Raw genomic sequence first — 21,790 nt, 5'->3', positions numbered from 1 at the left:
GCACGGCTGATGCCTGTCACTGACTTACATTGGTATCACTTCTGTGAGCCCATCACGGAATTTTCGGTGATTCCGTGATGCCACCACAGATTCAGAGGTTAATTAAGTCCGTGAACATTACACGGAATTCTGTGAGATCATGTTGTATCTTTCCCATTTCTGCTTCATACAGCTAGATGAATCTTTTCTATTCTCCCTCAGGGCCTGGTAGAGAGAAGAAATTATTTTAGGATTATTCTTTGTATGAGAATCGATTATCAATTTTACTAATTTATGTAATTCAGTACTACCCATTCTTTTATATTCTCTTTCAAAATAATCCAGTATTTGTAAATAACGCTAAAAATTGTAATTGTCTTTTAATTCTGAAAAACATTTAAATTGTTCTTGTGCAACAAAAGTGCACAATGCAGTTAGTGAAAAAGTGAAAGTGAAGTGACATACAACCCATACTCGGAATTTGTACACTGCATTTAACCCATCCAAAGTGCACACACACAGCAGTGAACATGCACAGACCGTGAACACACACCCGGAGCAGTGGGCAGCCATTTATGCCATTTATTACGATTCCAACTCTTTAACCATTAGGCCACGACTTCCCCAGTTAACGATTACTCCAAAAACTGAGGGAAGATCCAAGATCAGCTTTATTGCAAGAAACAAAGATCCAAAACAGGATCGGAAACGGGCAGAAAACAAAGGCAAAAAGTAATCCACAAACACAGAGTAAACGAAATCAAGGTAACAGAACGCAATACTAAAGCAACAATAGGTGCGTTTACATGGAGCATTGTAATCGGTTTAAAAGTCCAATCCGAATGAAAATGCTCCATATAAACACCTCAATCGGAATAAAAATGCCCAAACCGATTGAAATTGTAATCGGTTTGAGAGGGGTGGGATAAACCTTTCTATAAACCGAGCAAAATTAAAATCCTGCCATGTAAACACTTTAAACCGATTACTTTGCGTCTACGTCATCACGTCCAGAGGTCGGGTCGTCAGAACGTGAACGTGATTTGGGGACACCGACACTACAGTGGAGACGGGGTAATAGTGGAGGTATAAAGTTAAAATTTCCATTATACAGTTAAAAACACATTAGAAAGGAGAACGCTTGCTGTGTGATGGACTATCTGCTCTCATGTCCGGAGTGAAAAACGGATCTGAAATGAAGCGCAATTTTCTGCTTTTCAGCTTAGAAACAACACAGTGATGATAGTGAAAGTAGCTCAATGAAAATAAACAACTTGACCAAAGGTTGCCTTTGTCATCTGTATTTGTATAGATGACAGATTCATAATTTCCGATCTGCTTGAATTTATACGTGCTCACGCCATGAATGTTGTACGAAAACACGATTGTGATAAAGCAAAGCTCCTTTGATTCATTGTTCAGCAACTCTTGGTAAGAAATCGTGTATTTGTTCCATTTAAGTACAGTACAACTTTGTAGTATCAGAGTACAATTAATCTCAGAGCTGCATTACAGAGGGGCATATGATTTCTATGATCGCGTTCTGGCCATATGACTGAGCGCTCGAATGAACGCAAGGCATTCAAATATTCTAAGCAAGTGCAAACAGATATTAAAAATATTAACGTAAATATGGGCGTTTTTTCCTCCGGTGACTTGTTTTTGTTGTCACTGTAGGCTATTAGCATATCCTAAAATCGAAAGCACAGGCACATGTAAACACCATATCGGATTAGATAACGTCTCATGTAAACAGTTCATCGAATCTTTCAATCGGAATGATTTTAATCGGAATGACAAAAAAGTGTACATGTAAAACAAATTATGATAAATGTTACATTTGTTATCATTAAACGTAATGAGCAATAGGTAGATGTTTGTTTAATAACAAGTTATGTGTAAAATCCTTTTTAAACCAATCCCATTTTGTCTGTTACTGAGTTGAGAAAAAAAAAAAAAAGAAAATAATAAAAGGTATTTAACTTTTTTATTATTTGATATTTGCCTAATGATGTGGGGTATTTAGAAAATGAATGTAGTTGAAAAAATATATTTCAAGTTCAAATGTTACCGAATCCCAGGCCCACATATAATTCAGTTTAATGTGACGTTGAGGGGAAATCAGGAAATAGGAGACAGTACTGACTTTAGATGAGTTTATTTGAGCTGATGTTCTGTGTTTGTGTTCAAATGATATGATAAGTGCAAAACATAGTTTAACCACACCGGATATACAAAGAATTTCTTAAAAGACACATATTTCATAATGCAGAAATAAAACGGACTTCTGGCTACTTTTAAAACCCAATAAGCAGATTCACTCAGAACTTACTAAATAACAAATCAAACATAAAAGTAAACCAGAAAAATAATGAAGTAGCCCATGAAAAGCGTGAATGTAAGTTAGCTCTTAATATCTGCTGCAGATGAAGTTGAGTTTGTGAGATTGAGGAAGGCTGATCCAGCACTGATCTCCTCCAGACTGAACTGCTCCTTTTCTCTTCTCGAGTTTGCAGTTTTCTGGAGTCGTTCCGTTCCCTGGAGCCCAGTTCTGATAGCACACGATCTCTCCACTCAGCCAGAGCCACATGTTCATGATGCAGTAGTTGTGTAAACCCAACCACACCGCCGCAGTAGACGCCCGTTTAACCACGTTCATCACATCACGCTGAATCTCTTCTGAATGAACCGAGACCAGATCCACATGATTCTGTCTGCAGTATCTCAGAGCTTCAGCCCACGTCAGATTCTCTCTGATCAGAATCAGTTCATCTGGAAACCAAACAAACCACAAGCAGAAGCTAGAGAGAGACCCCAGCAAACAATGACCTGGCGGTCCACCAGCGTTTTTTGGGCGGCACAAATTCAGCGGCTTAATACGGTCGGACCACCATCGGCACACCATCGGCGAGCTGACCAATCTAAAAACGCTGTCGGTCAGCCGGCGTTTTTTGGGTGGCACGCCACCAGTGATTTGCCGCAGCTGGGCCTCCGTCGGTGCACCAGTGGCAAGCGGAGGGTCTGTGTTTCTACTGAGCTCTTACATGACATCTTTGTTTTATAAATTATATACAGGTGCTGGTCATATAATTAGAATATCATCAAAAAGTTTATTTATTTCACTAATTCCATTCAAAAAGTGAAACTTGTATATTATATTCATTCATTACACACAGACTGATATATTTCAAATGTTTATTTCTTTTAATTTTGATGATTAGAGCTTACAGCTCATGAAAGTCAAAAATCAGTATCTCAAAATATTAGAATATTTACATTTGAGTTTGAATAAATGACCATCCCTACAGTATAAATTCTGGGTATCTCTTGTTCTTTGAAACCACAATAATGGGGAAGACTGCTGACTTGGCAATGATCCAGAAGACGAACATTGACACCCTCCACAAAGAGGGTAAGTCACAGAAGGTCATTACTGAAAGGTGTGGCTGTTTACAGAGTGCTGTATCAAAGCATATTAAATGCAAAGTTGACTGGAAGGAAGAATTTGGGTAGGAAAAGGTGCACAAGCAACAGGGATGACTGCAAGCTTGAGAATACAGTCAAGCAAAGCCGATTCAAACACTTGTGAGAGCTTCACAAGGAGAGAACTGAAGCTGGAGTCAGTGCATCAAGAGTCACCACGCTCAGACGTCTTCAGGAAAAGGGCTACCAAGCCACTTCTGAACCAGAGACAACGTCAGAAGCATCTTAACTGGGCTGTGGAGAAAAAGAACTGGACTGTTGCTCAGTGGTCCAAAGTCCTCTTTTCAGATGAAAGTAAATTTTACATTTCATTTGGAAATCAAGGTCCTAGAGTCTGAAGGAAGAGTGGAGAGGCACAGAATCCATGTTGCTTGAAGTCCAGTGTGAAGTTTCCACAGTCAGTGATGATTTGGGCTGCCATGTCATCTGCTGGTGTTGGTCCACTGTGTTTTCTGATGTCCAGTCAACGCAGCCATCTACCAGGAAATTTTAGAGCACTTCATGCTTCCTTCTGTTGACAAGCTTTATGGAGATGCTGATTTCATTTTCCAGCAGGACTTGGCACCTGCCCACACTGCCAAAGGTACCAAAAGCTGGTTCAATGTCCATAGTGTTACTGTGCTTGATTGGCCAGCAAACTCGCCTGACCTGAACCCCATAGAGAATCTATGGGGTATTGTCCAGAGGAAGATGAGAGACACCAGACCCAACAATGCAGATGAGCTGAAGGCCACTATCAGAGCAACCTGGGCTCTCATAACACCTGAGCAGTGCCACAGACTGATCGACTCCATGCCACGCCGCATTGCTGCAGTAATTCAGGCAAAAGGAGCCCCAACTAAGTATTGAGTGCTGTACATGCTCATACTTTTAATTTTCATACTTTTCAGTTGGCCAAGATTTCTAAAAATCCTTTCTTTGTATTGGTCTTAAGTAATATTCTAATATTTTGAGATACTGATTTTTGACTTTCATGAGCTGTAAGCTCTAATCATCAAAATTAAAAGAAATAAACATTTGAAATATATCAGTCTGTGTGTAATGAATGAATATAATATACAAGTTTCACTTTTTGAATGGAATTAGTGAAATAAATCAACTTTTTGATGATATTCTAATTATATGACCAGCACCTGTATATATATTTTACATTTATGTTTTACATTAAATTTTTACAGTTAAAAGGAATCTGAAGCACTGAATAAAAATAGTGAGTTATAATTATTAACAAAAGTTTAGTATAAAAACTGCAAGCACATTTTTAAATGAAATAAATAGTTTGAATGATCGTAAAAACAACAATACAAAATCTAATAAAAAAATACCAAAAATAAAATCTATAAAAATTAAATAAAAATAAAAGTGCTAATTTGTCCCACTATCACTTGCGGGTTAAAGTTTACACCTATGTATGAACTACAAAATGATTAAAATTCAAAATTAAATACATTTTTATGTTGTTGTTTATGCTCTATATGTTTATTTAAATGGTGCGTGACTGTGACGTGTTTTGAGCGCGCTCTGAGTCTCATTCAAGCGCTGCAGCGAGGGAGTTACCATGGAAATGGGGCGGCAACTCTCCAGCTGACAGCTGCAACACTGCGTCTCTCACTGCTGTTTTCACCGTTTTCAGGTGAGTTTAGTCCCTAAAATCACACAAATATTAATACAACTGTTCCTGACACTTTTCTTTCTTGTAATTGATACGCTTCTGTTGAATATTTACTTCATAAAGACAGTCTTCGAAAAAGTCCGTTAGCATCTCAACTGTTTTCAGACGATGTATCCCACTGGGCAAAGTTACGTCCAAAAGACGTCTTTTTGAAGTATTTGCAGACGTTGAAAAGACGTCCACTGAGGAGCCAGAATGAAAGTTTTTATGACGTCTTTTATTGACGTGTTCTGAGCGTCCGATATAGACGTTCATGGAACCTCAATACAAGGTTAAAAACTAGTTCAAATGTGGTCAAGTGGACATATTTTTAACATCATTTAAGGTTCATTTAGACTTAATTTATACTGTTTCTGGACCAAATACACACTCTCAGGATGCATTAGATTTTAAACTCAGTACGAGGACCAAGATCCCAACTAAAGCAAACACTGTCCACCACAATGGTGAGTTCAAATGAAACATATCAACATCTAAACCTCTGGTAATTATCAATAAATGCTATAGATGTCTGACAGAAATAAAGTCAATCTAATGAGTGAAGCTGGTGATGCTGTTTGTGGAGATGTTTGATCCTCCTCTGCTGAGATCTTGAGAGGTTTAATGTCTTTGATTTGCAGTTGATTTTAACAAATGCTTAATCATTAGTTATTTGATCATTTAATTAAACACTGTTTCAGTGAAGATTCTTTTATTTTCATGATTTTTGGACAGTGTCTGTGAGTTGCTTTGCAATTATAAATGGAAATTACTTTGAAAAAACATGAGTTTAAGAAGGTTTTGAGATCCAAACATGAGTGAGTGATGTTAAAATGTATTTTATTTCTGTGATCAAAGATGAATTTTCAGCATCATTACTCTTCAGTTTTACATGATGATTATTCAGAAATCATTCTAATATGCTGATTTGCTGCTCAGGAAATATTCCTGATTCGTATTTTGTTTTGTGTGTATTATTCAGGATTCCTTAATGAACAAAGTTTAAAATGAACAGTGTTTTTTTGAAACAAAAATATTTACTCTCACTTCTCATCAATTTAATACATCCTTGCTGAATAAAAATGAATTTATTAAAAAACCTCACTGACTGTAAACAGTATTGTACAATACCATTTAAAGGTCTGGAGTTTATTTAACAATGAATCCTGAGAAGAAGAAAAAGTTTACACTAAAATGTTTATCAGCACATCTTTTTTTATATATTGTTAATAATCAGAAATGTTTCTTGAGCAGCAAATCAGATTTATTTCTGAAGGATCATGTGACACTGAAGACTGGAGTAATGATGTTAAATTCAGCTTTGATCACAGCAATACATTACAATTTTAACATATTCAAATAATAATAATAATAATAAATGGTTCTCTTGAATTGTAATATCATTTCACAATGTTATTGTTTTAACTGTTTTTTGAGTTGTGAGTATAAGAGACTTATTTCAAAGATGTAAAAATCCTACTGACCCCAGACTTTTTAACAGTTGTGTAAATTAGTTATGATATTCCTCCCACTTCAATAATACTGTGGCATATGTACACTGTAAAAAATCCAATTAACAAAATGTTGAAAGGGCAAAAATATTTGGTTACACTTTATTTTGATAGTCCACTTTAGACATTCTACTAACTATAAGTAACTTTGTAACTATGTGTCAACTAATTCTCATTAATTTGCAACTACATGTCTACTAACTCTCAGTAGGGTAGGTTTAGGGTTAGTAGAATAAGGTGACATATACTTAAAGTTTCTCATAGTCAGTATGTTGTATGTTGTGGACCCATCAAAATAAAGTGTTAGAAGATATTAAGCAGAGAGTCTACTAATACTCTAATGACTGCTAGTTGACATGTAGTTGCAAAGTTTCTTAATGTTAGTAGAATGTCTAAAGTGGACTATCAAAATAAAGTGTTACCAAATATTTAAGTTGAACTATTTTTATTGCTTGTGCTTAGTTGAGAAGACATATTAAGTCTGCACAAGTATATTTAAAAAATATTAAATTAATGGTTATTTTCAAATCCAGTCAACATTCAGAATGCTAAATGTTGACTAAACTAATAAAAACAAATCCAGCCAACACTGAGTGACTTTGCGGGAGAAACAGCGCCGCCATCTTGTCAAGTTCACGAGTCAGGTGAGTTGCACTAAATAAATGTTATTTTTTAGACAAAATTTAACGAGAAAATCATGCAACATATCCAACTTTTTTGAGTGGACATTTAGAAAGTGTTTTATGAGTTGTTAAAAAGTGGATATAAGACAGTGTATGTCAAGTTCAGGCATCAAGTAAGTCAAGTGGCACTGAATAAATCTTTGTACTTAACGTTATACTGCATTTATAAAAACGTATATTATAAAGGTGTAAATGTTTTATTTAAAATGTATATATTTATACACAAGCGTACAACATAAATAAAAACATTGAATATGCGTTGTATGATACGTTATGTCTGAAGGAAGTTAATGGAACGTGTTCTCAACTTGTTTAATCCATAAAACACAATGTCAAAAGCTGTGTTACTATAATGAATTCTTGTCTCGTGAATGGCGCTTCGTAAGAGAAGTTTGTCATTCCGAACGAAAATGAACAACTGAATCGTTTCACGAGGCCGTTCAAAGCGTCTCAGTCAGTTCTAGGTTAGTGAATCACTAGATAGTGCACACGAGTTCCTGCACAGGGAAAGACCGTGGCTCAGTAAACACTGGGACAACTGATCAATCAATTTGTAAAACGTCACCATTGGTATTTATCAACAACAGGCAGGACTGTTATATTATGCTATTATTTTATGCTATTTAAGGTAACTTAGCCCTATAATATGAAATGTACATGTTCTATTACAAATCCAGTCAGCATCAATGCTCCCTGTTGTGCAATGGATAGATTTTTCATCACAAATTGACTTAATTAACTGATATTGATACATTGTAAATTATTTAAAAGGAATAATTTAATTTTTTAACTTAAAATGTACTTTTCTTTCTCCATCAGGGTGTGGCCAAAGGTTTCATTGGTGCGTTGTCATCACTGCAAGATTTCAGATGCAATCTTGTTTTTAAGATTGTTATTAAATAATGGCTATTATGTGTTGTAAATTGTGTGTTTTTAGTGATTGATAAACACCAGTTAATCATTTTTAATAATTTTGTTAAACTATAAAAATATATATTTTAGTTCCTCCGCAATTTGTTATGATGCCCAAATAATAAATCTTAGTTGAGGTAACAGGGCTCGCAAAATCGCTAGCCCGACGTCCCGGGGCTATTGTGTTTTCCAGTCAGGCTACCAAAATGCATCACCGCCTGCCCGACGGGCTACCTTAAATACAGATCTCCCGCAGGTCCTTAAAAACTCTTAAAGTGAGTTGTATCACACTTAAAGTTTTAAATACGTTAAATGGTATAAGAAATGTCTTAATTATAATTTCTAGAGGTCTTACAGTTGGGGATGGAAAGACAAGAGTCGCGATACGGCAGGATTAAACTTCAAAAGGCAATGATGTCATTAAATAAATAATGAGCGCTGCACGTTTCAAGTCAAAACGCGGCGCGGATGTCTTTATGTGAATGTATCTGAAGGGAACCGACTGTCCTCAGAAACGTGTCGTTGGCAATTTAATTTCATTTTAACTATAATTCCTGATAAAGCAGCGTTTATGAGCGAAGAGCTGCGTAGTGTACAACGTTTCCGGGGAAACCGCAATATTTCAGAGCTCCTAAAGCGCCACCACGTGGCAGAGAATGAATTTGCATTTCCAATAAGCCTTTCTTGCTGTTTATGGTCAGATCAATGCAAATATCAACTTTTTACGCAGCAAACACAGAGTTGTAAATGAGAAAGAAGTTAATGTGCCTTCTAAAAATTTAAACAATTAAGACATTAAATTAACATAATACCTGACCATAATACCTTAAATTAACATGAAAACCTGTATCTGAACTGTAAATCATGTAATTTTATGGCTCAATACTGTATGTTACCATAGACATTGTCCAACCCTGCTCATTCTGTGTTCATTTTACTTGTGCAGCTCTTAAAATGGGTCATGAATTGCCTTAAATTTATTTTTAAAAATTCTGCGCAGACCCTGTAAATAGTGAAATAAGATTCCTTCCTTCCTATTTGTTTATATTTGTGTATTGAAAATATTTTTGATTGACATTTAAACTCCTATCTGATTTTCTACATTTAAAAAAAAAAAGAAAAAAAAGTGTTTTTTTAATTTGGGCTAGTTAAATTAATTTTTGGGCTACCAAAATCTGAAGAGTACCTGCCCGAAGGGCTACCAGGGATTTTGAAATTTTGCGAGCCCTGGGTAACATATACAACACATGGAGTAAAGTGTTAAATTTTAATTGACATAACTTGCTGTAGTCTACTAAATGTTTGACCAATTAAAATATTTTATTTGAATGGACTATAAAACTACTTTTTAGAGCGAGACTGTGTCTGTTCCCTGAATACTGAGGACAAATTATATGCTTACTAAGGGATATAGAATAAAATCAGATTGTGATTTAACCAAATTATAGCAAAGTAAGCTAAATAATGTCACAAAACTCTGGACTATTGAGAGTACCCAGAATATCAAAGTCCAGTAAAGGAGGCAGAGATTTTTCACATTTTACTCTTAAACTCTCGAATAGCCTTCTGATAATGTTTGGGGCTCAGACACACTCTCTCTGTTTAAATCTAGATTAAAAAAACATCTTTTAGCCAAGCGTTCACATAACAACTCATAACCTTGTACTCTAGTAATAAATGCGTATGATCATCTTTTGCCTGAAATAATATGAACAGCATCTATGCTAATTCTTCTCCTTTTGTTTTCCTGTTTCTATCTCTCAGGTTTCTCATCCCAGTGTTACTACAGCTTGGATCCAGCCTCACTTGTGGTTACTTCAGATGATGCCAACACTCATGAAGACTCCAGATGATGGCAACTATAGATGAACATAACAACCTGACAAATGTTATGTATTGTAATCATTGCCTTAAAGCATACATCGAGTGATTTTCAACCCACTTTGTATTGTTACTATGATGGTAATATACAGGTGCTGGTCATATAATTAGAATATCATCAAAAAGTTGATTTATTTCACTAATTCCATTCAAAAAGTGAAACTTGTATATTATATTCATTCATTACACACAGACTGATATATTTCAAATGTTTATTTCTTTTAATTTTGATGATTAGAGCTTACAGCTCATGAAAGTCAAAAATCAGTATCTCAAAATATTAGAATATTTACATTTGAGTTTGAATAAATGACCATCCCTACAGTATAAATTCTGGGTATCTCTTGTTCTTTGAAACCACAATAATGGGGAAGACTGCTGACTTGGCAATGATCCAGAAGACGAACATTGACACCCTCCACAAAGAGGGTAAGTCACAGAGGGTCATTACTGAAAGGTGTGACTGTTTACAGAGTGCTGTATCAAAGCATATTAAATGCAAAGTTGACTGGAAGGAAGAATTTGGGTAGGAAAAGGTGCACAAGCAACAGGGATGACCGCAAGCTTGAGAATACAGTCAAGCAAAGCCGATTCAAACGCTTGGGAGAGCTTCACAAGGAGAGAACTGAAGCTGGAGTCAGTGCATCAAGAGTCATCACGCTCAGACGTCTTCAGGAAAAGGGCTACCAAGCCACTTCTGAACCAGAGACAACGTCAGAAGCATCTTAACTGGGCTGTGGAGAAAAAGAACTGGACTGTTGCTCAGTGGTCCAAAGTCCTCTTTTCAGATGAAAGTAAATTTTACATTTCATTTGGAAATCAAGGTCCCAGAGTCTGAAGGAAGAGTGGAGAGGCACAGAATCCATGTTGCTTGAAGTCCAGTGTGAAGTTTCCACAGTCAGTGATGATTTGGGCTGCCATGTCATCTGCTGGTGTTGGTCCACTGTGTTTTCTGAAGTCCACAGTCAACACAGCCATCTACCAGGAAATTTTAGAGCACTTCATGCTTCCTTCTGTTGACAAGCTTTATGGAGGTGCTGATTTCATTTTCCAGCAGGACTTGGCACCTGCCCACACTGCCAAAGGTACCAAAAGCTGGTTCAATGACCATAGTGTTACTGTGCTTGATTGGCCAGCAAACTCGCCTGACCTGAACCCCATAGAGAATCTGTGGGGTATTGTCAAGAGGAAGATGAGAGACACCAGACTCAACAATGCAGATGAGCTGAAGGCCACTATCAGAGGAACCTGGGCTCTCATAACACCTGAGCAGTGCCACAGACTGATCGACTCCATGCCACGCCGCATTGCTGCAGTAATTCAGGCAAAAGGAGCCCCAACTAAGTATTGAGTGCTGTACATGCTCATACTTTTCAGTTGGCCAAGATTTCTAAAAATCCTTTCTTTGTATTGGTCTTAAGTAATATTCTAATATTTTGAGATACTGATTTTTGACTTTCATGAGCTGTAAGCTCTAATCATCAAAATTAAAAGAAATAAACATTTGAAATATATCAGTCTGTGTGTAATGAATGAATATAATATACAAGTTTCACTTTTTGAATGGAATTAGTGAAATAAATCAACTTTTTGATGATATTCTAATTATATGACCAGCACCTGTATGTGAACAAACAATGTTCACAATATTACAGACTTTGTGACAGTATAAAGTGGATTTAAATTCACCAAACTTACCCTTTAATATTTGTCTGTTTAACTGAACATGACTTATGAACACATAAATTGTATTATCTTAGAGTTATTGACATATAGACATAGATTTGTTGCCAGAAGATGCTCCCCATTGAGTCACAGTCACCTCAGGCTGTTGATAGGAATTGTTTTTGTTTTTTTGAAACCTTGAAATTTTCTAAAGCTGCTTTGATTGTGAAAAGCAGTGTACCCTTACAACAGTTAACCATGTTTTTACTATGGTAAAACTAGTAATCATAACTGTAGTAATCAGGGTTTTTTAGTTTTTCTCAAACTAAGGTTTTGACATCATGGTTCTACAATAGTAATATTTTAGTAATGCTGGAGTAAAACTGTGGTAACCATAGTTTTTGAAACCATGGTGAAGTTTGTAGTTACTATAGGTTTACTACTATGCTGTAGTAAGACCATGGTTATGGTAGTTACTGTGAATTTACTACAACAGTCATAGTTAAACCATGGTTAATTTTGTGGTTGACTTTTGTATGGACATATGTGAATTGAATGCTTCTATTTGTAAGTCACATTGGGTAAAACCATCTGATAAATATACTTGTCACAAGCCGGGCCTCTGTGGCTCTCTCCGATCACCATCGGAGGGCACCCTCACCCGAGTACTAACACTCTCATGGACCCACACACCCCGTACCTAGGACTAATCACCGCCAGGTGTTTCCCATCAACCCCTCCATATAAGCCACACTCTCACTCTCCTTCAACGCAAAGTCTTGTTTAGCCCTGTCTGACATTTCTGAGCGTTTACTTTGTTATTCTGTGTTTGATCCTGGACTGCCTTGACCCTGCCTTGATTCTCTGCCGCCTGCCCCTTTCATTGTTTGTTCTGATTCTGACCTGATCCTAGCCTGCCCCGACCCAAGCCTGGTAATACGTTTATGATTCTGGTTCTCTGTGATATCCTAGACGCTGTTGATCGACCCCTGCCTGCTTTTGATACTGATCTTAATAAAACACTGCAAATGGATCCGACTGCCTCTGACTCCTCCTTACAATACTGTATGCATTTGTATGTTTAATCTGTTCACTGAAAATAAATTTGCAATTGTCATTGTACATTGTTTTTGATCCATTATTCTGTGCAAGGATATTTTGGTTAGCTTAATCGAACTGATTATGAACCACGGACCGACCGTGGACCGCCAGTAAACCGTAATTATAAACCAGCGGCTCGTCAGCGGACTGCTGTCGGAAAAGCGGTGGTTGCCGCTGGTGGTCAGCTGGAATAACGATGAGCAAAACGCCGGTGAACGGTGGGCGGCATCTGCCGGTGGGCCGCCGACTCTGCCACCAGTGGGCCGCCAGTGGCCCGCTGGTTTTATGTTAGCTGGGACTGATCAAAAACAACATGCAGAACAAACACTGAAGATGAATTTGTCATGTCAGACATGAAGCGTGAACTTTAAGAGATCTGCAGGTGATGGATGGATGTGTGTGTTTTCTGAGGATCTACTGACCTTCATGACACACAAAAGGATATTGAGTGGGGCAAGGGACGTCGTTCCATTGTCCCTGAGTGTTCAGTTCAATCCGTGTACAGTCTTCACCACCTCCATAATTATTAGGTCGACCAGACCTCCAGTATCTGAACGAGGAGTCACTCTGATCTGACCACTGCCACGAGTCTCTGACTCTGAACAGACCAATCCAGACTTGTGATCCAGATAACTGTCTATCACTAATGATCTTCTGAACCTGTTGATTCTCATTCTGGTTCCTCACACTGACCAGATCAGTGTGATTCTGTCTGCAGTAACTCTGAGCGTCTCTCCAATTCATCGTCTGATTGACAAAGACGAGTCCTGTGTTCGCTTTAAGAAAAACAAATGAGAAAAAGATTCATGAATCTGCAGATATTCATATTATTTCTCAGCAACAAGGGTTTATGTTGTAATGAACTATCATTCCTTCATGGAAAAACGAAGCCCTTGTAGGTTTGTGTTGCGGTACTGAAAGCTGGAAATATCAAGCTGAATCCCATCTAGTCACTGATCTTATATTATTATTAATAATAAACACAGCAATTTAGATCTCCAAGATTTTTAGGCTTTTAATTGCAAGTTTCCATTGTGACAAATTATCATATAGAGTGACAACAAAAGATCAAAGTGTGTTCAGTGAATGAAGACTTTTCTTCTGGTAAATATTGTTTAGATACAGAAATTGTCTCAACAATGAAAGTGTGTTCTTCTAAATTCATGATCAAATTAAACAGTATAGTTTAGAATTCCAAAATTGGTATATGGTGCATCTAAAAATGAACTCACCGTTGTTGCAGATGAAATATTGGGCAGAATTACATTGCAAATCACGCCATTGTCCATTAAATATTATAGCACAAACATTTATGCCTTTTGGTTGTCCAGTAGCCCAGTTCAGATAGAGCGCAGGTTCACCTGAAGACCAGTGCCATTGATCACGACCCGTCTTCTGCAGCCCAATCCAGACATACTGAACACTTCTATCATTCACACTCTTCTTCAGCTCGTTCATGTCGTTCATGTCGTCAGCGGTGGCCAGATCTGTGTATTTCTCTCTGCAGTATCTCTGAGCTTCAGTCCAGGTCTTCAACTCATTTATAAAGTGATACTGACGCTGAACACATTCAGATACGGAGCAGAGAGCTGTGAAAGAGAGGCTTTGATTTAATGATTTTCATAACAGAATCAAACCCAATGAAACTAGAAACCAGAAATAAAACCACAAACACACTCACTAATGAGAAGAAGAATGAAAAACAGAGTTTGGTCCATTTCTGAGGAAGAAAAATACAGATAAAGTCAAATTTCAAATATTCGCAGATTCATTTTGGTGTAAAACATGATTTCAGCGATAATTAAAAATCCATCTTAAAATCCAACAGGAACATAAAAATGCACTGTACGTATATTATTAAGACTACTATCATGTCAAAAGTCTTATTCTGGTTAAAGAATGAACATGCGAGTTGTTCTTACTTTAGAGTCTGATGTTTCTGTCTGCAGCTTCAAACTGTGTGATTATTATATCTGCTCTCATCCCTCATTCAGCATCACATCATTTATTACTCTAAACAAAAGCCCTTTTCATATTTCTTCCTCATTTGTGTTTTTATGACATTTTTCCTCTGCGTTAGTCTATTACTGTAATTCTCTGGAAGTGTGTCCATTTGAATTTGGTAGAGACTAAGGGTCCGTATGTGTCTGTATGCACACAATGTATTGACACGAGCAAATAAAAGACAAGCAACAACACACTCCAACTCTTTATTTATGGAAATCATAGGCACAGAGAATGCCCACATTATTTCACAATGTACACATTCAAATGAAAACACACAGAGAAACATTTAAAAGCACTGAATCTTCATGTCAGCCTGCACCGTGAGTTTTACTATAAAATGGCTTCACTATTGAATCGCTACATTACATTTCTCTGCAACGAGGGTTTATGTTGTAATGGATTTTCATTCCTGCAGTTGATATTGCTTCCTCTTCATATGATGTCAACTCACAGTCAACATTACAACAGTAAATTTCATTTACTGGTGTTACAAAACATGCTTGAACTTCTTCCTTCCTCTTTTTTTCACTGATTAACATGCATATGAGGACCTCCAATGACTATACACGACTCACGCTCACATTCACATTCATTTTATACTGCAATGGCAGCACAGAAGCTACATAGGATAGCACAAAAAGGTGCATTCACATGAGTTACAAGAGCAAGAAATTAATTTTAATATAGAAACATTACAAAAATGAAAATTAGAATTCATAAATAATGAAATATATACTCTGTCATTTCAACAGTTGAGTTAAAATAATGTTTTTAATTATTAGCGTGTCTTTGTGCATTCCATGAGAATAATTCAGATTTTCATTTAGCTTAACCTAAAGTGTTAATTAATACATTAATTAACAAACGTACTAACATGTAATTAAGATGGCCATTATTCACATTTGAATTCAAATGACTGATATTGTAGGTGTCATGCCCATGGACCTTTTTGTTGTGTTTTCTTTCCTCATGGGTTCTGTGACCCAGTTTTCCCCAGTGTTTGATTTCGTCATTTGGTTCACCTGTGTCTCATTAATTATCCTTGTTGAGTTGAGTTTATTTGACACAAAAAGTAGTAATTCACTGTTACAACCTTCTTGTCAAGGATAACGCAATAAAGTTACAGTAACTTATTTCCATTGTGGTCCTTGCTTTAAAAAGACAGAAGAAAAATCCACTCACTCCCATAAAATAACAAACAGATCAACATTTCCTTATACGTTTTAAGACATCCTATCTAAAAACAGCCTCTTCACCCTTATTCTGAAACCCTCACAATTTGCTAAAACCTTAATATCTAACGGCAGCATATTCCATTCCTTAGCACCTGAATATGATAAAATAAAATATACTGGAGCCCTGTCATTAATGATTTTATGTACTATTTTTAATTTCTGTAATACTAATTTTCTTTCAATTGGTAACCAACCAAGCTGTTGAAAGTGTATATTATCCACATGACTAAAACAATGTAATCCTAAAACTAACCTTTTCAGTTTATTCTGTGATTTTTGTAACTTTATCATTCAAGTTCTGGATAAATTGGTCATCCACGAATAACAAGCGTAATCAAAATGGCACTGAACTAAGCCTGTAGCAAGTACCTTTAAACTATCTATCCAAAAAAAAAACAGCATATCTTGCTATAAACTTAATTCTAGCATTAACTTTTCCAGATACTTTCCTAGCCATACTAGCCTCACTTAAATTATTGTCCAGAACACATCCTAGATAATTGACCAATGTTTTATTAGTTAGTTCATACCCATCAACTTTGATTACTAAATCATCCTCCTTACCCAGTTTATACTTAGACCCAAAAATAATAGATTCTGTTTTTCCTAAATGTAATAAAAGCTTATTTTCCGACAGCCAATCCTTCACCTTAACTAACTCTTCACCTAACTTTTCTTGAATTTTATTAGTCTCCTTCCCAGAAGCCAATAAAGCAGCATCATTGGCATATAAGAACATATTACACTCACAAACAGCCTGGATATCATTGATATATAATAAAAACAAAAGAGGACCTAATACACTACCCTGTGGGACTCCGTTGTAAACCGTTTAAAACTCCTTCCTGCCTACCTGTGGATTTACCCTGTGTCACAATGTGGAGTGTGTGGACTCTGAAGTGTTTTTGCTTTGCTGCGTCCCTGCTGGTGTTATGGTTTAACTGGTACCCGTGTTATCTGGCGACCAACTTCCTGGTTCAGTGCTCCGCTCCAGAGGTCTTTTAGGTCCAAGCCATGCGAAGATCCGCAGCTGGTTGCGGCAGGTTCTTTTGGCTTTGCCGTGAGGTGAAGTTCTTCAGAGGGAGCTGGTGAATGTTTCGACACCACCCCCTCCACCTTTTGCTCACGTGTCAGTCCAGGAACAGGTGACCCGGTCCTGCTCGGCAGGGGTGAGGTCGGTGCGCGTCATGTCCTCGACGGCTCACGGCGCAGTTCGTAAGCGTGCTTGAGTTCCTCTTGGAAACTATCGGATTCCTCTTTGAGGTAGTCGAGCTGTCGTGTTAGGCTGATCTCGTTTCTTGATTCATCCAGGTGAGTTTCAAGGGTTTTGATTCTGCCGTTTTTATCCCTGAAGTCAGCCCTTGCCTTTTCCAGTAGCTGTTCTGCATACTGTAGCTTGTTAGAATGATCAGAATAGTCTGCCTTGACCTGTTCCATTTCTTTGGTGTTAGCTACTAGGGTTTCTTTTAGCTTGTTGATCTCCTCCTCAGCGCCTTGTTCCACCTCATCAGGCCTTTCCCGTTGTTCATGAGCTTCCAGTTCCAGCTGCTCGATGCGTCGTTGTGCGCGTGTCAGCTCCTGCTGTAGGTGTGCAGCGTGCTTGTCGCTCAATTTGAGGGTGGCGATGAGTGTGTGACTTAAGGAGCCGGTGATCTTGGCTAATTCTTTGTGAGTGTAGCTTTGACTTGGGTCTTGTGCCATGAGGCTTGTTATGTTGTCATCTAGCTGGTCCTGTGTCTGATGTTTGAGTGTTTCAGCAGCCTTAGGGAGGAGGCTGTCTGTCGCAACACTTAGCCATGTTTCTAGATCTTCCCAATGGCCGCCATGTTCCGTTGTGCGAGACATGTTTTGGCGGAATGAGGGGTACCTCGAACCGCGACTGACACAGACCCTGAAGAGAAAAACAAAACAAACAAAGCAAACAGGGGTGTAAGAGTGCAATGTAAAGTGTGTGATGAGCAGGTGAGTGTGGTTCTCTGTGACTGTGGTCCTCTGGGGGGCGTGCTTCTAATTTGTAGCCTCTGTGGGGGAAAATTGAGCACACACACACACAGGTCGCACAGCTGGAGAACAGAGAAAGGAAAGAAGAACACCAACAGAGCCAGGAACAGGGTAATACTTGGGTGCTTCCCTTTTTCCTGTAAGGGAAAGTCAAAACAAAATACTCCTTTCTGGTATCAGATTTTTCTCGTATTTTTTTTTTTTATTAAGTCTGATTTTGAAGGGTGCTTCTAGTCAGGGGTTAAATTGGGATTTGTTATGTGGGGGGGCTCTATGGTATCGAGCTTATATATATATATATATATATATATATATACACACACACACACACATTTACATTTAGTAATTTAGCAGACACTTTTATCCAAAGTGACTTACAAATGAGGACAATGGAAATATATATGTATTATGTGTGTGTGTGTTTTGTTTTTTTGCAAATATGATTTATTCTAATGCAATATTCTCATCGGTTTTCTATCAGCTGTGACATAGGCTATAAATCTGCATGTTTTTTTTTTTTTTACCTTTATAGAGGGCATTTTCCCACTAATCTCATTAACTTTCATTTCAAATTCTTACATTTGATCTATAAATTCAATTATAATAATGTGATTGTTATTATCTATATCAATTTATCAAATTAAAATCACTTACACTGAAAAATACAACTACATTCAATTATGAGATTCTTAAAAAAAATGTTTGAATATACAAACAAGAAATGGTGGAAATTATACTTTTAAACTAAATTAAAACGCCAGTAGGTGCCAGTAGTGAGCGTTTAATGAGGGAGTCATTGAGACGTTCATTCAAACGTCAGATTCATCAGATGTTTATGCATGGGCTAATGATACTTTGACTCAACCGATTCCTTCAAAACACTGAATCATTCAGCAATGAATCAGATGGTTGCTTTGAAATGCGCTGTGGTTCCGCCAAAAAAGTGACCTAATATTACTGTATTTGCTCATTGAACTGTTTATAGAACTATTAAACAGTCGTAATGGTGAATGATGTTGCGTAACTAACTGTGTATTTTAAATATAAAAACTTTCCATTTTGAATTGTTACCTCAGTATGCTGAGTTTCTTAGTGTTGCGTGTTTTGATTTCTCCTGAAGATTTCTCCTGGAGAAATCAGTATAAGGTTGCGCCTCAGCAGCGCAACCTTATACTGTCAATAGATGCATTATATACAGTAGCTATCCACTATTCGCCACTTACTCTAAATGTAATAAAATCAGAATAATACTTGAGTTTTGGTGTTTACATAGTTATTTTTGGTTATTGATGTTTTAATCATGTTACTTGTCTGGCATTAATGAAGCGTTAATGTCGAGCCCTGGAGTCTATGTGCCGGGGCTTAGCCCCGGACGGCCCCGGCCCAATTTAAACCCTGCTTCTAGTCAGAGGATTGTAAATGGGAAATTTTTTTTTTTGTAAGCCTGTGATTGCTATTAATTTTTTCCGGGGTGAAGGAAAACAATAGCAATGACAGTACTGGTCCCTTAATGGCAAACTGACACCACAACGCTAGTTAGAGTGTCCTTCGTGCGTGCTTAAAGTTTTCCGACGTCTACCTTCTCGGTGACCTGTTTTAGCCTGGCAGTGTAGGATTTCACAGAGGGGACATTAAATGGAAAACAGTTTTGAAATGTCGTCTCAAGTTCCACAAATACCTGTTCAAGGGTTAAAGTCCTCTGCTTGTGACCGTCCTACAGGCACAATCTCAGCAAACAGTAGCAATAATCAAATTAGAAGATAGCAGCAAGGAGACAAGAGAAGAGGAAGAAGAGTGAGGAGTTGCTCCCAATTTTAGGATTAGTAACAAGGGTGTCAGCGTGGTGGTGCTGTTGAATGGATACACTTATGGGATTGGTTTTGCTGTTTTAGTAAGATAAAACCAACTGTCCTAAGTTTTGAGGAAACCCTAATTTCCTTTTTGGGGTTTTGCTAATTGGAAGGTTAAGGTTCTTATACCCTAGGCTTGGTGAAAGGTTAAATTGTCCAGCGGAATCCCGTGGCCGGGGCCCACCGTGGAGGCAATGTCACTTCACCAGCCAAGCACTAGGGGGAGCGCTATTTACTATTAGGAGCCAAGAGTAAACCCATAAAGTTTTAGCTGAGTTAATTAAATAACTGAAGGAGAGAAAATAAGGCCTAACAGGTAGGACCAGAACTTGATTGCGAATGAATTTAGAGTTTCAAATTAGAAATTGTGGTTTCTAATTACAGTTTAATGATGTTCTCATTAAAACTGATAGGATGATTAGGATTAAAATTGTTAGTGGATCAAAGGGCAGAGAAATTAACAGTTAGCTAATCTGATATCCTCGCCAGGGAGATAGCATAGTTTAATTATTTCAACATTGGATTACGCAATGCAGATCAAAAACTATGAAAAGGCCTTATAATAGGAATAAACAAGGAACACGCTTGTTTTCTTATCCGTGCGCTTAGAGCTACTTCTATTGTCCCAACAGATAAATATTAATTACTGCAGTTAATTTCCTTTTAAACAACTGAAGTTGCTATTTCATTCAAACGCCTCGTGACGTGTGCCACAACTAAGCATACAGTACCACAAACAAACGCTGTCTCTCTGTATCTACACTATTTCTTCCTATTATATTATATTATACTATTATATTCCTGGTGTTATGAATTTTCAAATCAAACTAATGCCCGCTTTATTCTCCACCATTAATATGTAATAGAATTAATTTTATTTAAGCTTTATTCTGAATTTTAGCTTTAGGAAATCGAATCGTAGAGATTCAATATTGATCTGACTAATTGATATTAATCAGAATGTATAATTTATACCTTATTAACGACTCATCCAGCGAGCATTAAACCAGTATATCTTAGCAATTCGGTTTATTTCGTGGTAACGATAATAATACAGAATTGGTTGGGTAAATTAAAGAGCACAGGTAACAAAATCTTTGGCAAATAATTTCAAACTTGAAAATCACGGCACCAGACCATTCCTTATAAATGAAACGAGAGTTTATTTGCTATTCTATGATACAATACTAATGAAACACATACACACTGTTACGGGGCTGACGAGACGTGAGACGTGCGGATCCATATGCAAGCTTTTTATTGAGAAGAGACGTGGTCTTAACAGGCAGGCTCGAACAGTGGCAAACAGTTATATAATAGGCAAGGCAAAGAGTCATCCAAAACGAAAGCAATAGTCCAGGCAGGGGAAAACACAATCCGAAACAGGCAAGGCAAGGCAAGGAAAACTAACAGGGGCTCTGTAGAGTAGCTAAAGCTAGGGCAGCGATAAATGCATACAATACTCGGCAGTGAGGGAGAGAAAGTCTTGGCTTAAGTACTGTGTGCAAATGGGAATCAGCTGTGTGTGATCAGTGCAATGAACTGTGTGCGTGTCGTCAGTGCAATGAATGATGGGAACTGTTGTCCGGAGGTGACGTGCAACAGTTAGTGTAGTGCAAAGTAACTGTGGTGAGTGAGTGACCTCTGGTGGTGAGTGAATGGAAGTTCACAGACCGGATTCGTGACAGAGAAAGCAGGAAGCCAGGGCGGAGTCAATGGAACTGGAGCCCACCAGGGCGGAGCAGACGGGACTGGAGCCCACCAGGGCAGAGCAGAAGACCACCAGAACCAGACAGCAGACCACCACGGCGGAGCACACCACGACGGATCA

General features: G+C 37.6%; 2 protein-coding genes across 2 annotated transcripts; both read right to left on the bottom strand.

The window, feature by feature from the left end:
* Positions 1–1,796: 1,796 nt before the first annotated feature.
* On the bottom strand, positions 1,797–16,008 carry LOC131538606 (C-type mannose receptor 2-like). The gene is made up of 3 exons (XM_058772538.1): positions 14,099–16,008; positions 13,289–13,642; positions 1,797–2,751 (listed from the first exon to the last, which is right to left on the bottom strand). Exons 1-3 carry the CDS (start codon positions 14,331–14,333, stop codon positions 2,390–2,392), a joined length of 951 nt encoding a protein of 316 aa, XP_058628521.1. The 5' UTR covers positions 14,334–16,008; the 3' UTR covers positions 1,797–2,389.
* A 52-nt stretch (positions 16,009–16,060) lies between these two features.
* On the bottom strand, positions 16,061–20,556 carry LOC131538614 (uncharacterized). The gene has a single exon (XM_058772551.1). It carries the CDS (start codon positions 17,951–17,953, stop codon positions 17,294–17,296), a length of 660 nt encoding a protein of 219 aa, XP_058628534.1. The 5' UTR covers positions 17,954–20,556; the 3' UTR covers positions 16,061–17,293.
* Positions 20,557–21,790: the final 1,234 nt, after the last annotated feature.

The sequence above is a fragment of the Onychostoma macrolepis genome, chromosome 04, assembly GCF_012432095.1.
Source record: "Onychostoma macrolepis isolate SWU-2019 chromosome 04, ASM1243209v1, whole genome shotgun sequence".
Lineage (NCBI taxonomy): Eukaryota > Metazoa > Chordata > Actinopteri > Cypriniformes > Cyprinidae > Onychostoma > Onychostoma macrolepis.
Note: the sequence above shows the minus strand (reverse complement) of the source record. Positions and strands in the feature narration are given on the sequence as shown.